Genomic DNA, 17,587 nt, shown 5'->3' on the forward strand with positions numbered 1-17,587 from the left:
AAATTTGAAGACTAAAAATATATTTAATTCAAAAATTAATTTAGAATATTTAAAAATTTCTACAAAATATCCCTGAATATCAACAAATATATAAAATATTTCACAAATATTTTCCATATAAAAACCTAATAGCTAATAGGATAAATTTTCCTACCCTTACCCATCCCATTGCCTTAAGGAAATTGTGACAACTATAATCATCCATAAAATGTGAAAACAATTTTCTTTATAATCTTTTGAAAATAATATAAATTTCTATGAAATACAAATAATTTCTAAACAAGTTTAAGTAACTTCAATAAAAGAACATTTACCAATTAATTTACTTTTATATTAATTTTAACTTACGAAGAACTTATTTATCTTTTTATATATTAAAACTTTTAATGTAGTTTGTGAAGCTACAATTGTTGAAACCATCCCAAAATATTCTGGTCATCATACACCAGCCATCTTTGTCATATATTAGAGAAATCAAGTGATCATTAAAAAATTTCGACTACGGATAGCAGGGCAACTATGAAGTATAAACTTCCATAACTGAACCAGAAAACGAACGCTTTTCTTTACAGAAACAGAGTTTCTTGTTTCTCAATCTCAACCCACGGAAAAGAGAAAATAATAGAAAAAGAAAACTTTTAAACAGGGAAAATTTTCAAACAAAGCCGTAGATTAAAATAATTAGCGGTACCGTCAAAACTTTCAATTTATCTTTATCCTTAGGTCAGTTGTACTTTGGCATCCTCAACTTGTTTTGCTCCGACAGAGAAGAACTCAATGATGACTTCCAGTGGCATGCCCTTGGTTTCTGGAACTTTCAAAAAGACAAACACCCATGCTATGAAGCACACGACAGCATAAATACCAAATACACCAGAGAGGCCTACGGAATTGAGCATAACTGGCAGTGTGTAGGTGACAATGATATCACAGATCCAAAAGGTAAGAGCACAAATGGCAATGCAGAGACCACGAACTCGAGTGGGGAAGATCTCTGCACAAAGTATATTAGGAATTGGCCCAAATCCCATGACAAAGAAACAGAAATATACAATAACACTAATGGTTGAGATTGATGCATTTGCAGTTGTGCCCAAATCCACAAAACTCCCCAGGACTAGTATGATAAGAGATGCTATTAGAACGGGAATTGTACTAAGCAGCAAAGTCCTGCAGAAAGGAAAAAGCAGAGAGTATCACTAAGATGCATTGCAACTGAAAGAATACAAACAAGTACTGGGAGAGATATAAGTAATCACATTGCCAGGGCACTAAATGCACAAAGAGCGGATATTTCAGCACACACTAACTACTCACAGCTTACAAAGCAGTTACCTAAGTTACCTATTTCTCTATCTTCGGACACCTCTCAAATTATGAAGAAAACAACCAACTTTTTTGTATCTCTGATGGTCAGTTAAAATCCCCAAATTATTCTTGGCAACTGCAGTAATTACTAAATTTAAAGTACCCAACACCAGCATAACTTCAGCAATGAAAGAAACATTTATTCGTAGAGATAGCAATAACAAAGATATTTCATCAAACAACTTCATGAGAAAAGTATAAGTAAAATAACTAAAAGATGTTTCGTATTGGAACATGGAAATAGAATAAGTGAAAATTGCACCTTATACAGGAGGATGAAAAACAAAAAAATAAAAGAGGTATTGGGACCAGCAAAAATCTCATGAACATATTCAAGCTAGATACAATACAACAAAGAGCGAAGAAGTCAAAGCCACCTGTTATAGACATCTACACTACACTGAATGATTTTAGAAAAGCGCATGAAGTGGGGGGGGGGCATGCAATAGAAATAATATTTTCATATGAAAAACACCCAACAGCGACATCCACCCCTTTAAGCCTATTTCATATTATTTGATGAAGAAGCCAACAGAAAATGGTAACGGGGAGATGAATACCTTCTGCCAGATATATCCATGAGCCTCATGGCAACGGCTATACATGGAAGCATCAGCAAGGTTGTCACTGCACTAATAAGAAAGGATGAAGAAGTAGAACCAAGGCCTAGGTTTGAAAGAAGATAACCAACTCCTGCCTGCTCAAGAATTTGAGGTGTATAGTAGAGAACCCCATTTATGCCAGAGAACTGCATTGAAAGAGGATTTAAACAAGTCAAGCATAAGTTTTCACCAGTAGCAGAGCAAAGCATTATTGGTTGTTGACATTAAGATGTTAAAGATAAGTTAATGAATACTAGTTTATGAAGTAAATTAGACAATAGAGAGTGAATTTTTTGTTCCCATACTGAAAATATGTTTATCAATAATTATAATTTTGCAATTTTCCTTTTTTTCAAAATAGAACACGACAAGCATATGTATGGTATCAGACAACTTCCAAACCAAAACACATATTTTAGGAAAAGTTTTAGCTTGATTTAACAGATTACCTTAGCTTTGAAGTCAACAGAATCTTTTCTGCACTTAGGTAAAATCAGTAACATTTCAACCCATAAAGTAAAAGTTATTCAAGGACATTGAAGCAAATGATTCTTGTAAAGTTTTTACAAAGTTCTACTGGATTACATAGAATAATAAGAAATTTTTTGTATAATGTAGAAAGAACTTCAATCACTTTGTAATTTTCTTTTCCAGGCCATTGAAGATAGGAGTTCAATCAAGAGTTGAATAATAATCCAGCATGGCCAAATAAGTTTGGACACAATTTCATCCAAGTTGGATATATTATCATTATACCATTAACCCATATATGATGTATTTTTTTTTTTACATTATTAAAACGTACTCTTTTTAGCCTCAAATTCCAAAAATGTATGTTATCAACTAAAGATAATACGAATAATCTAGTTGTAGTGAACAAAAAAAGTGTTCCAACCTTGGCATTCACAATTTCATTTATCAAATAAATTTGTTTATTTATTTTTTTATCAAAACAGAACTGAAAAAGTATTTTTCAGATCCAGAAAAATTTTGCTCAAATCACTTTGATACTATTTCCTAACTTTACATTTGAAAAAGACTGATTTCATATTTAACATCTACTAAAACAATTTCATCCACAGAAGTCAAATAACATCTCAAATTTAAACTTTTCTTTTAAAAAAAGGCACTCTTCTAGTTGCTAAAGTAATTATGCTTAAAAAAATTAAAGATCTCAGTCACGGCAAAGCCCAATCAAACTCTTTAGCAGAAGCGCAAATAAACTGTATGGACACTGTTGAAAATGGAAAAGATAATTGCATGAGTTAGATACAAACGACTAACAGCTATTTATACTAATAATCTAGGTAAAGTACAAAGTAGCACGACTAGGACAAGACTACTAACCTCAGAAAATTCCTAAATCCTTAATACTCCTTATATCCTAACAAACACAATCGAGAGAGCATCTTACAAAATATATTCTTAAGCTGTGTGAAAAATTGCACAGGTGGAACAGAGTTATAGGTTGGCAATTAACCTGTCCTTGCATGTTCAGCATTTTTTAAGAAGGTAAACAAGATGAAAAAAGGCAACAGTAACCCCACTTGGATAGAACACAATGAATGTTTCATCAAAAGGCAACGAAAACAAAGTACTAAAATGCAACATTACAATAGATGGTTACAGCAAAAATGCAGATATTGAAAATATGGCATTACCTGCTGAAGAATTTGAAGTCCCACCCCCACCATCAAGGCATGCTTCACTCCAGGTTCAGAAAGGTCACTCCAGTTTGGCCCTTTTGCAGTTGTTTCAGATGGATGAATCATAGCTGGTCCAACTGGTCGCTGACGCATAACGTCCTTGTTATAAAGGGCTGGCTGACTCACCAAAGCAGCAGCCTGTACAGTCTCACCATCATTCGGTAAATCACCACCAGGGAGAGAAACCACAGAACCACGTAATCCAGGACCACCTTCTTGGTGTAAATATATTCTCTTGAAGCCACCCTCCTTGTTTCCATTTGGGTCTTCTCTTTCAGTCCATTTCCATGCTAGCTGCCAACCACTACCAATCCTGGTACTACCAGTGGGTTCTCCTGCATTTCCATGCAAAAGACTACCTTGCCTCGTGCTTGAAAGGTTGCTGTGAGCAGTTGGAGGTATGTCCTTATCCAGACTCGTTGTTTGACGTGAGATCAATGGACTCTGCAAATTGTCATCAGAATCACCGACAGCAGCATCAGAGACATAATCATCACCCTCTCTAGCAAAACTTTCTTCATCCCAATCTTCATTCCTAGGTTGATTTCCCCCAACACTAAACATACTCCCAAAGTGCGGAAAAAGTGTGCTTCGCATGCTTCCTGTTTCCGTGTGCTTCTCATGAACACTACCAAAGAGGGTCACTAGAGGGTCCACTAGACCACTTTGATTTGCCACGCTTCCCTTCCGAGATACAAGGCCGATGGAACTTTGTCCAGGTGCAGCAGGTCTAGCAACCCAGGACTGACCTTGTTCCGGTCCATACAACTTAATCTGATCTTTTTCTCTGTATGGGTCCTCTTCATCACCAAGTTCATCGACTGGCGTAATTATATACTCTTCTATGGCTGTATCACCTCCAACTCCAAGCCCCTCAACCAGTAAAGCCATTTCACCTGTCCATGCCCGATGACAATAATTAACGTAAAAATTATTAGACATACATCCAAAAGAAATTCACTCTTTCAAACACCATCATATTCATTAACATGATATAGTGATGGGGTGAATTTGTATTGGATGTTTGTGCAGAAACGTTCTATACTAATAGAGCATAAATTGAACTCGTACACACATTTGAATGTCTATACAAACCCCCCGTTCCCCCCCAACTCGCCTAATTTAAGAATGCACTAAATATTTATGATCATATTTACATGAAAAATAATCACTGACATAACTAACCATCGTTCAATATCAATTCCTGTTACCCATCACAAATGAACAGTGAAAAGATTATGGCAACTGGAACAGATCAGGCTAATAGAATATACATATCTAACCCAAAAGTGAACAGCTGAATGTCCAGCACACAACCAGCTAAGATCTGATTTGAACATCAAAGTAGTAGAACATGAAAAATTAAGGAAAAGCAAGTTAGTCATGAAGACTAAACAAGAAACTAACCGGAAACATCTTCCCTTCCACGAAGGCGCTGCAAAACCTTCTTGGCCTCAAGCATTCGGCCTTTACTAACAAGCCATCTCGGAGACTCAGGCAAGAAGAATAGTGCGAGTGCGAAGTAAACAAGAGAAGGGATTGAAAGAACACCCAACATGAGTCTCCAGCTTGGCGCCTTGGTCAGTGACATCCCAAACACCATACAATAGGATAAAAACATTCCCGCTGAACCAGTAAACTGTGGAAGTGTATTGAGTAATCCCCTAATCTCAGGAGGAGCTGTCTCAGATATGTAAAGAGGTACCAGGGTAACTGCCAGACCAATTCCCAAACCATCTAAAAGCCTTGCAAAGAGAAGGATATAAACATTTGGAGACCATAGCATCACAAGAGAACTAACAAAATAAAGGAGAGAGGAAATAATCAACATAGGACGTCGGCCTAGCAAGTCTGAAAGGGCTCCAGAGCATGTAGTAACCACGGTGGCACCAATAAGTGACATGGCCACAATTAGACCTTCAACTGTGGGTTGACTTTCTAATAGAAACTCCCTTTTTATATACAAGATAGATCCTGCATACGAACACAAATAAACCCAGTTGAATGATCATATGATGGGTAGATCAGCCAATTTTAATTCATCACACAGGAAAAAGAACAAAATCAATAAACCAAAAATTTAAAGAAAAAAGTTGAAAGTAACAGAAACAGACCTGCAATAGTCGCATTATCCCATCCTTGCAGTAAGTTACCGATGGCAGCAGCAACAGCAACAAGAACGGCCCCACTCATCGTTTCAATTCGTTTCGTAATCAATCAGGCTGAAAAGGCAAATAAGGAAGCCGCATGAATGACAGATCCAGAACGCAAACCCAATTTTACATTTCATACCTATGTAAGCTTGGCTTGAAGGGTGGGCGTTTGGAGTATCTGAGATGCAGAAAAGGACATGGGTCACTCACTCACTGCAACATGAATCGGATTTCTAACCTTTATTTTTTGTTTTTTATTCTTAAAACATAGAAAACCAATACTAGAGTGCAGTACTTGGAAAAAGGAAAGGGGCGTGTAGAAAACAGCACAAGTAGCGATTCTATTCGTGAGTCCCCTGTTTTTTTTGCAACAGAGGCTCGGCAGCGGACACCTGGCCTTCGACCTCTCTCACTACTCTCCACGTCATCGCCCTCCCCGATCGGAATCAGTTATGCTTCAAACAATCATCATCATTTACAAAATACAAAATACAGTTTGCACTTCAACGTCCTTTTCATAAAAATAATAAACCAAATTATCATTTTTTTTCCCATCGGGAGTAGCAATTATTATAGCCCACTGGCCTCCACACATATACATATCAATGCCTCAATAATAATATCAAAGGGGAAACCAATCACAAATTTTTAGAATTCAATCATAAATTTTTACATCGATTAATTATGGTACAACATAACATCAATATCAATTTTAAGGAGAGGTAAGAAGATAGATGGAGAAATTGATACTCGTATGATATGGAGACGTAGATAATCTTATAACTGAAGAAGATGATATTTATTATTATAAAGTGTTTTGATCAGTAAACCTCTTAAATACTGTACTTGAAAAAAAAATTGGAGGCAGTTTAAGAATTAAGGGTGAACGAATATAATTTTTCTTTTCTATTTATGATCTTTTAACTACTTTATTTCAGATTTTGTTACATGTGAAAAGAGTCTATACGCTTATATGTATGATGTAATTTTATCGAGGTTAGGTGTAGTTCTCCATATTTTTTTTTTCTCAATAAAATCTTCATGTGATAGTTTAGACTCTATTCAAGTTTCCTATTTACACGATTTATATATAGCATTTGTGTCTTTCGTGATCAACTTGTCATCCTTTTTTATGGTTGTTGAAATGATAATCGTTGAGAAATTTGAATTTACTTAGCTTTGATCAGCATCTTTTAATTGTTCTTTATAATGAATAATGAATGTTTTGATAATTTTTTCAATTTCATTCTCCAAGTCTTCGAATTGTTTTTGTTGAGTTGAGACTCATTCTTTAAGAGAACTTGATTATTAGTCCTTTGATTTTGTTATTCTTTTCAACATTTAGAATTTACCTATCAAAGGAAACTTGTGTAGTATATTTATTTTAAAATATCTTGTTAGTATTTTAATATATGTTAATATCAATGAAGATCAATTTAATTGTTAGTTACATCAAATATTTTCATATATGCATGTAAAGTGACTATTTGATAAAAATATTTTGATTATCAATAATCAAATGAATCATTTCAAGTAATTTAATATCGCTTTCAAATAATATTAAATTGAGTTAATATTAAAAAAGCAATAACAAGCTAAAGGCAACTTATCCATAATGTGAGATTATGAAAAATTAAAATAAATAAAAATAAATAAATATAATTAAATAAATATTTTAAGTAAAATATAAAAAGGTTTAGTAATTATTTAATTAAAAAAATATTAGATATTATTAGATATCGTGACATATTCTTAAATATTGGTACATACTAATAAGTGATAATAAATTATTTTAAAAGTTATTATATGAGATATAATAGTTTATTAATTTAAGAGATTTATTTTATTTAAAAAATCTAAGAAATAAAATATTTAGTGAATAATTATTGAAGAGATATTAAATATATTTTCTGACTGCTGTAAAGTGGTAATTATAATATTAGTGGGTTATATATGATGGTTATTTTTTAAATAGATTTATTAAAAAGATATAATATTTATTATGTATGTGATTTTGGTTATATACAAGAAATTTAAAAATATTTTATAAGAAATAAAAATAGAAAAGTAAGGGGAAGATATATTTTATATTTTTATGGTTATTAGAAATATCATGTAAAATTTCTTAATAATATGTTGGATTTTAAGGGTGAGAGTGAAGTATGTATACATACATAATGAGTGAGAGTGATTGTTAAGCTTGGATGAAAAAGAATGCAATTGAGTATATTTGAAGGAAAGTAAGACTAAAATTCAAACATAGGGAGAAACTTTGAAGGTTTAATTACTAGAATTGTGACATCCCATTTAATAGAAAAAAAAATCTAATAAATAAAACATCATATAATATAAAATAGTAGAGTAATTGGGCAGAAAGTATATTAGAATCAACTATTACAGTCATCTAAAATATATTAAAATAGAAGTATTTTGGACGCAAAACAATGTCAAACACATCTTACAATATAAAACAGTTTCGCAAAAGATAGCTCAATAGAGCAAAGAAACACATATGGCGTTTTCAAAAGATGCTCGAAAGAGCAATAACTAATATGTGTAATCTAAATAGTAACATCTCCACCATCTTGATGATCACCAGGGACAGTGGCGGAACTTGGACAAAAAATTTAGGGGCGCCAAATTAAATTTGTTACATATAATTTTTTTTAGTTAGATTTTTTTTTCATTTTTTCTCTTCATTTCTTCGGCTTAAAACAAGTATACATAATAGTAGAATTCAAAAAAATATGACTATCATTCGTTATTATATCATGATATAAACCATGAATATCGTTTTGATAAGCCCTTCGTACCTCATCAATTTGATTTGGTGGGTATTGTCAAATTTGAGGACGTTTTTCCCAGATTGTATTCTAATGAATTTTTAAATTCATTATATGTAACCCTAGGAAATTTAGAGATTTTTTTTTCATTGGCTTGAATACTTGGTTCTCATGAAATTTCTTAAGTTTAGTTAATGTAGATTTTTTTTTTTCATCTTATCACAAGCCTTCCTCTTTCAAACAAAAAAAAATCAATTATTTTACTCTTTATCATAATCTTTCTAATATAAATTTATCACCTCTCACCTATTTAGAAAAAGAAAATTTGTATTCAGAAATCACAACTATCATAGTGCAAAACATAACAAAATTCATATAACTTTAATTAAATAAGCAACACTATATAAATTCAAAACTTTAAAAAATTTACCATAGGCAACAAAAAACATAAAATCCCTAAATTTCATAATTAAGGGTTATAATAATTTGGGAAAATTTATAATTAAGGTTCATATAAATTTCATAAAACAATCCCTAAAATCAAAATTAGGATTTATACTCATTTGGAATAAACTTAATTTGGGAGAAACATCCTAAAAGGAATCATAAATTTAACATATATAAATTATAATAAGATACTAACCTTGATATGTGAGAGATCATCCGAGAATATATATACTTCAATTTCAATCTATGTGTTCCACAATCTCTGTTTTCTAATCTATCTCTTTGTATTTATGTCTTCTCACACATTTTCATGATAATTTACATTATGGAAAGTTCTTATAGATAGAAAAAAAACTCTAATCTCTTTTATAAATCAATGTCTCCATTAAACTTTTTATTTTATCTTTTATTATAATTTTTTATAATATAAACTTAATATAAATAATATATAAATATAATTTTAGAAAATAAATTTAAAAAATTTTAGGGGAGTCGTGGCTCCCCCTGTCATTGAGTAGGTCCGCCATTGACCAGGGGCTCTCTCATCTACTCATACCCAAAATTGGTGATCATTACAAAAAAAAAAAATGCCACTAGAAAACAAATCACAAAGAGGAAAAGGGTAGGCTAGTGTTAATAATTTTAACAGATAAATAAGCAAATTATTAAGTACAAGCAACATGTGATAGCAAACAATAGAAGAACTTGATTATTTGGATACATGTAATGAAATTCGATTCACTAAAAACTTGCACTTGTGTGGCCTTTACTGCTTAATAGAGTTATTGCCAATTGGTTTCATCCTACCACACAAAAGGTTAGTCCATGATTATCTAAGGCCATTATCCTTCCAAAGACTAGGACATCTTGCTCCTCTCACTACATGAATCAATCTACTCTATGTGAGTTTGACTGATTCATTACAGTGTTAGGATGTAACCTTACTTTAATCCATAAGTCATTACATACACTACTTTATCACCAAGGTAATTTCTTCATGAAATTCTCACATACATCACATGATATCTTATATTAATTACCATCTCAAGTTTCCATCATTCTCGCTTAGGCTAGAAGGTCTCGCTCAAGCGACATGGTCCTCTCACTCAAACTAGAATCCTCTCACTTGAGCGAGAACTCAAACAGAAAGCATAGTGCACGCCTGGGAGTTCTTGCTTAAGCTAGACTTTCTCGCTTAAGCGACAACTCGTGCAGAAGAAAAATGTGAGTTCCTTCTATTCTCGCTTAGGCTAAAGGTTCTTTGCCTGAGTGAGAATAGTAGTTTCTCACTTGCTTACACATACAACACAAAAAATCCAAGGGCAACACAAACCACTTCACAATCCAAATAATGCATTCATCAATCCAGCAAATAAAACACCATCAAGAACTAAGACAAGCGATACATTTAAAAATCTAAAGAAAAACCTAGTTTCCCTTATAAGACTCGGGAAAATTAAATAAATAAATAAATATTTATTTCTTAAATGCGAGGGAAGGAATCCTTAAATTAATTAATGAGGAGAGTCATGACAAGGAGAAATGGTAGCTCAAGTGGTCGAGCATGTTGAGTGGTCTTAGGAGGACTTGAGTTTGATTCAATATGCATGAACGTATGATGTGTACTTTGTATCTATTTATGTGCATGCAATAGCAAGAAACATGTAATGGCTTGTTGGTTTTTGCTTGTTCTTGGTAAATAGGTGGGTATGAGTTTGAACCTTGGTTAGCACAAAATAGTGCTTTTTTACGTAGAAGTTATGGGAATATTGGAGGAGAAACTCCTAATTAATGGACAATGAATGACACTTAAATTATAAAATTCGTTTTTCATTAATTTGGTAAAATTCTTAAGTTAAAAATTTAATTCAAAAATGGAGAGAAGAGTATTGGTCAGGGTATTTTCGTGTGCCCAGGTTAGGAGAGTGTTTTAGACCACAAAACTAAATAAAAGAGAGCTAGTGAGTGTTCTAGTATTAGAGGCAAGGGTTGAACACATTCCGGATCACGAAGGAAATTCTAGAAGGGCTTTTGGAGCAAGAAAATCTAGGTAAGGGGAGCTGCATTATGTGCTACGTTGATTATGTGGTTTTATCATATGATGCATGCATGTGGTGCATGTTCTCTTTCAATTCGAGCTGAAAATTGCGTCTTTGGGTTTCTGTCCAAGAATCGTCTAACGATGTTTATGGACCGCCAGACGACTCATATTGTGAATGTCTGGTTTCTAAGTTTTTCCAGAGATCGCTTGGCGTCAATCAAGGACCGCCAGACGACACGTCTGGTTATCTTCATCTCTGAATATGTCCTCTTACATTTTGGTTGAGTGATTGATGCCATAAATTGGTGAATAAATATTATGTGCTGATGTATGAGAGTAATCGTTGTATGAATAATCATGAAGGTCATAAGGGTTCGAGGAAAAAATGGAATTGTGATACTTGGCATTTAATTGACGTAAAATTGCAATTGTATGAAAAACAAGATAGGTATGATTACTAGAAACATGAATAAATGTGGTTTACGGGCAATTGGGTGACTTAACGAGTGGTTTCGGGGATTTAGAGTTCTCGCAGGTGCAAAACCTGGATTTTGTCCTGAATCTTGTCTTGAATCCTGATGCACCATCTAGCAGAGGGTAGGAACTGCTAGGCGACGCGCTGAGAACAATAGTATTTTGTGTGGCGTATTGGTTGTGATCACTACAGCATTTAGTAGCTACTGCAACATTTGCCTAACTACATTTATTAAAAATGTTACTATTGATATAATATAGTTACATTTTCTTAAAATTGTTACTATAAAGAATATTAATATTAATATTGTAACACTTTTTAAAAATGTTACTGTACATATTACACTTTTTTCTATTTTTATTAACATTTGCATAATCACATCTACTAAAAATGTTACTATATATATCCTAATATTGCAACATGTTTCAAAAATGTTACTGTAAATAAATAAATATACTAAATAAATAAATATATTGTATAATATCAGTATTATCAGAAATTAATTAAAAATAAAATAATAATATCGCATCGTTAAGAAGTAATTAAAAATTATTTTCTAGTCATTTTAAATTTATTTTAGAAACTAAATTTTAATCAATAAAAATAATCAAAATAGAAACTAACTTTTAGTTTTTAATTATTGTATTATTAAAAAAATGATTTTTTAATCTTTATTGTATAAATATTTTGTTGACATATCATTTGATGAATGATTTTTAAGATTTATATTTACAAGAAATAAATTTATTTAAAATGTATTATAATTATAATGTAATCGTTCGGTATACGATCATGTATAATTAACTAGTGTATTAAAGAGTATATAAAATAGAATATCATTTCATATTTTTATTATAAAGGTTCGCTGTGAGAAGAACAAAACAAGTAGAGCAAAATTTACTTCTATACATACCACAGGAACAAAAACCTTTGTTGAAATACGATATGAAGAGGTTAAACTAATTACATAACTAATGTATTAATGGTTGTACCTTTTTTACACTAATATTTTTTTCTTTTGTATGGTGTAGATGATGAAAAATATTGATGGAAGAGAGCCATCTCGTGCAGAAATGTTCATCATGACACATAAGCCTAAAAATGAGGAAACCAAAGAGATTATTGTATGATGATCTCATTCATTATATATATTTTTATAATTAATAGTTTTGTTTAATAACAAGTTTAACTTTGTTTTTTTCTTTCCTTTTTTAGTCAAAGCTTGAGGATGCAATTTCTTCGCATTCAATAGAACCAGAGAAAAACTCAACCCGAGATGATGTATTTTCCCAAGTCTTTGGAAAAGATCGACATGGTTATGTGCGCACATATGGAAAAGGGGTTTCACCTTTCGATCTATGGGGATCTAACTCCCGAGTTGGAATACAAAAATTAATTGATGAAGTTCAAAGGAATGCTCAGGTTGAACTACAAAGCATGAAAAACAGAATGCAAGAGGAAATGGAAATAAAGCTAAAAGAGCAAGTGAAGGAGCAAGTGGAAACCAAACTAAAAGAGCAACTAGAAGCAATGAAAGTTGAGCTTCTAAACAACTTCAAAATCGCTTTTACTCAAATCCCAAGTTATGCTCCAGAAGTAATGGTTTCAAATTTGAATAAAGAGGAGGTGGACATTGAAGATGATCCAACATTGAAGATGATGGATAATGATGACAACATCTCTCATAAAGGTTTATTTATTTCATAGTAATAAATATTGATTTAGTATTAAATGTTTTGATCTTTGCATTGTTCCTTTGGTAGTTATTGAAGATCCTACAAGTGAGCTCCTAGAGAAAAATGCACATGCCTTGATCTTTCCATTCACTCATACTAGCCCCAGGAGAAAAAATGAAAAAGTGCATAAAACTAACACCAAGTTAACTAAGAGGTTATTATCATATTTTTTCTTTATTTTTCTTTTATATTATCTATCAATTAATTTTGTTAATAATATTTTGGAACATATCTTACTATTTCTTTTATCCAGGAAATTAGAAGATCTTAATGTTGAAATTGTCACACTTGATAAATATCTTAGCATTCTCAAACATCCATCCAATGCCTTTGAGCTTTTCTTGTAAGATCTAGTTCTCTTACAATAAGCTTATAATTTTATTCTTTTTGGTTTACTGACTTATAAATGATCACTATTACAGGCAAGAATTTGCAAACAACTATAAAGAAACAAAAGTTGATTTAGACAATTTTGAAAGGGTATGTAAACTTCAATACATTGATAAAGCTTCATTATTTGAATCACTTATTATTTAACATTTCATTTAAAAAATAGGTTAAGAAAAAAGCTGTTAAGGCATGGAATTCTCTGACAAAAAAAGTAAGTCCAAGCCTTTTATTCATCCTTAAGAAATTTAATATTAATTGAGCTTCTTATTTATGATATTTGAATCAGGAATTAGAGTCTTATTTCAATGCAGCAACTAAACTCAAAAGAAAATTACATTTGAGTACATTAAAGGAAAGGTTCTTCTTCTTCTTCATAACTTTAGTGTTGTTAACATTCTTGAATATCATGCCATAAGATGTTCTTATTATCCTCTTGAACATCATGCCAAAAGTAATTGTTGCAATCCATACATAGCCACTGCCCATCATTCCTAGCTTCTGAGCAATGGAAAAATGCTCAAACCAGTTTCAGGATTAACATCCCTCCATCTGTATAAGTAGTTTTTGTTTCCATTTTTGTTGTTATATTGATTGTTTGTTAATGAACTTTATCTAAGTAGTGTTGTTGAAGGAAAAGAAATAGGAAAAAGAGAGCGGAAACCTAAAATTCATTTTGACGGGACTGACGTAAAAATATTGAAACAAGAGAAATCTCACAAGTGTAAGTTTCCTCTAAGTCTTTTAGTAAATGATAGTAATAGTTTGATTAAAAACATTTATGTATTTGTTATACTAATTTATCAATTTTAATTATCTTTATATACAGTTGCTAAATGATGCACATACATTATTACATGCAATGAGTTGAAGAAGTGGTTTGAATAAGGTGTGAATGTTTTCTATTGGATACAATAAATTGTCACAAGATTCTGTTTTTTACAAATAGCTACTAGATCTGAAATAGGAAGAAACAAATTACAGTGTTGGATAAAAATGAACCAACTCTTCCTCGCCAACCTTGTCTTTTTGTCATTACTTTTATTATCTCATTGAAATATATTCCCCACTTTTAGTAATTAAACTAGTGGATAAATAATAATATTAATTGCAATAACTGAAATTGCTTTACTTGTTTATTTTGTGTGTGAAGCTTTCAAATTAATATGATTTTTTCTTTCATATCCATCAAAGTTCTCTGGTGCATAATGTGTAAACAGAAGTATATTGTTACAAGGGTGCACATTAACCCTAGTAGGCCATTAGTACTTATCACAGTTTCTGTTGAGTAGGCAGAGCAGCCAAACCTTCGAAAGAAATTAAAATGATTATACCATCCACTTGCATGAACACTTTAGAAGGAATTATCACTTGAATATCTTAAACTGTTCCACTTATTATTATTTATTAAACCAATATCACCAATTCTCTTCAAAATATGATCATATATTCGTATATATGATGATACTGTGATACCAACCATAGCTTTCATTTTGGATGCATCATGCATGAATGAGACCATGTTCATAATAAAAGTTATTGAAAACTGATTTCAGTGCTCTCTGCAAAATTCTCTTGCTTTCAGTGCCTACTGATTTTAAGTCTTTAACAGGTAATGATCGTAGGAAGTTCAACATCAAAAGATTCTGAATTAGGAAGATGATGAAGAATAAGACTGAAATTAAAGCTAATTCAGTATCATATCTCCAAGAAATTCTGAACTGTCAAAATAAAAATCCATGCATTAGTAACAGAAGAAGAGAAGGACAGTTCAATTTATGTTGATGGTTATTAAGATCATATTTTAAACTTGAGATTTTCCATGTTTTAGTTGAGGTATATTCTTTGATGTATTTACTTTTATTTTTAATGCAGAACATGATGATGTTGAGAATCTTAAAACTCTGGACAAAATTTAAACACTTCTTTCACCTGCTCTTAATTCTTGTTTATCTATTATGTTGAAATATAGTAAAAGATTTTTTCCGTTATTGAAGATGATATTTGCCTCTTTATACATATAGGAATTAATTTAGAAAAAGGACAAATTTTAATTTTACAAATTAAAAACGTAATTAATCCTACTGATCTGTAAAAATTAAAATCAAACTTTTTTAAGACTACAAGAGATCAATTAGTCAAAAGAAATGTTGGTGTGACTATTTAGTGACATTTTTATAATGTTACCTTAAAAAAAAATTATCACTAAATTTTTTTAGAAAAAATTTTAAAATGTCTCTTAATTTAAAAAAATGTTACCAATAATTTTTAGTAACATTTTTATAATGTCACTCATTTATAAAAAAATTATAACTAAAAGAATTTAGTAATATTTTTTATAATGTTACATTTTTATTAAATAAATGCTATTAAAATAATCTAGTAACATTTTTATAAATGCCTCAATTAATATGTAAAAATGTCACTAATATTTATTAGTAACATAGGGTATACGTAACATGTGGTATAATGTTACTAAACTATATTTGTAACATTTTTTACAATACAGTAACATTTTTTAAATGTTACTAAAGAATAAATATGTAGTAGTGGATGATTGTCGTTTGGGTTCTAATTTAGTTTGTTGGGATTTATGCTTGGTGTTCTATTATAAAATTGATCATTGTTATTGTAGGCAGTCTAATGCTATAAGCAGATGATGAAGTATGTTTGGATGCATGATAGACAAGGGGAGAGTGGAATGAGTCTAGACTATCAATTTACAGTTTATAATTTTTTTTAGGCTTAATTATCATTTTGGTCTCCTAATTTGTTGGATTGGTTCATTTTGGTCCCCTTGTTATTTTTTTGTTCAATTTGGTCATCTAATTCTGTAAAAGGTTCAATTTGGTCCCCTTATTAATTACAATTTAATATATTCATGTTAAAATAATTTTTTACCATTTATACATCAAATCACTCCCTAAATACTCATGTTATTTCATTTCTTACATTTTTCACTAGTAATTTTTTACACTTGAAATTTTCTATACGTGTAAAAAATAATAATAATTTGAATAGTTAGATGGAGTAATTTAATCGATAAATATAATAAAAATTATTTTAATATGTATATATAAGTTGTAATTAAGCTTAATTACTAATTTGGTATCAAATTAGAGAGGATAAAATTGAATCATTTTAAAAAATTGAAGGACTAAATTTAATCAAAATAGTAAAGTGAGGGACTAAATCAAAAACAACCATTGTTAGCTTGACACGTGGCACAATCGTGATCTGCCACGTGGCAGTACATTTTTATAAATAAAAATATCTCAAATTGACACATGTCACAACCATAAGGTGACACGTGGCAGTTTAATTTTAAAAAAAAATAAAAAAATTTTAAAAAAAATTTAAAAATTCCACAAAATGACACGTGGCAGGTCAAGGAGATGGTGTTAAAGTTGACTTAACGGCAGAGACCAAATTGAACCTTTTAAAAAATTAGAGGACCAAATTGAACCAAAAAATAATAAGGGGACCAAAATGAACCAACCCAACAAATTAGGGGACCAAAATGATAATTAAGCCTTTTTTTATTATGTTACTCAAAATAATTATGTAAAGACAACTTATTTTTGTTTTTTCCCTTCCAATAAAGGTGTTAAGGTTATTTAGTTTAAGTATTTTTTTTAATAAGATTTTGAAAATGGTTATTGTATACTTTAGCATTAGACAACTCAATTTTTTTAAAATTTGTTTTCAAAATCATGTTTTTGATAGGTTTTATTAGAAATTGTTTGTTGTTTATAACTACATGGCTTTGGAAATGGTCTTTGAATTCTTAAAGTTTTTAAATTGAGTCCATGTTACAAGAAGAGATCTTTTTTAAATGTTTAATCTATTTAACAAAAATTATTTTAAAATTTAATTGAAATTATAAATT

At 30.9% G+C, this 17,587-nt stretch overlaps 2 protein-coding genes across 2 annotated transcripts; one reads left to right on the forward strand and one right to left on the reverse strand.

Moving 5' to 3' along the window:
- Nucleotides 1-506: 506 nt before the first annotated feature.
- On the reverse strand, nucleotides 507-6,272 carry LOC114163138 (monosaccharide-sensing protein 2). The gene is made up of 7 exons (XM_028047256.1): nucleotides 6,125-6,272; nucleotides 5,969-6,042; nucleotides 5,791-5,898; nucleotides 5,084-5,650; nucleotides 3,632-4,572; nucleotides 1,929-2,116; nucleotides 507-1,170 (listed from the first exon to the last, which is right to left on the reverse strand). Exons 3-7 carry the CDS (start codon nucleotides 5,867-5,869, stop codon nucleotides 720-722), a joined length of 2,226 nt encoding a protein of 741 aa, XP_027903057.1. The 5' UTR covers nucleotides 5,870-5,898; nucleotides 5,969-6,042; nucleotides 6,125-6,272; the 3' UTR covers nucleotides 507-719.
- Nucleotides 6,273-12,451: 6,179 nt separating this feature from the next.
- Nucleotides 12,452-14,538, forward strand: LOC114163747. The gene is made up of 8 exons (XM_028048041.1): nucleotides 12,452-12,528; nucleotides 12,607-12,699; nucleotides 12,791-13,265; nucleotides 13,339-13,654; nucleotides 13,734-13,791; nucleotides 13,988-14,058; nucleotides 14,322-14,422; nucleotides 14,528-14,538. Exons 2-8 carry the CDS (start codon nucleotides 12,607-12,609, stop codon nucleotides 14,536-14,538), a joined length of 1,125 nt encoding a protein of 374 aa, XP_027903842.1. The 5' UTR covers nucleotides 12,452-12,528.
- Nucleotides 14,539-17,587: the final 3,049 nt, after the last annotated feature.

This window comes from Vigna unguiculata, chromosome 9 (genome assembly GCF_004118075.2).
Source record: "Vigna unguiculata cultivar IT97K-499-35 chromosome 9, ASM411807v1, whole genome shotgun sequence".
In the NCBI taxonomy this organism is placed as follows: Eukaryota; Viridiplantae; Streptophyta; class Magnoliopsida; order Fabales; family Fabaceae; genus Vigna; species Vigna unguiculata.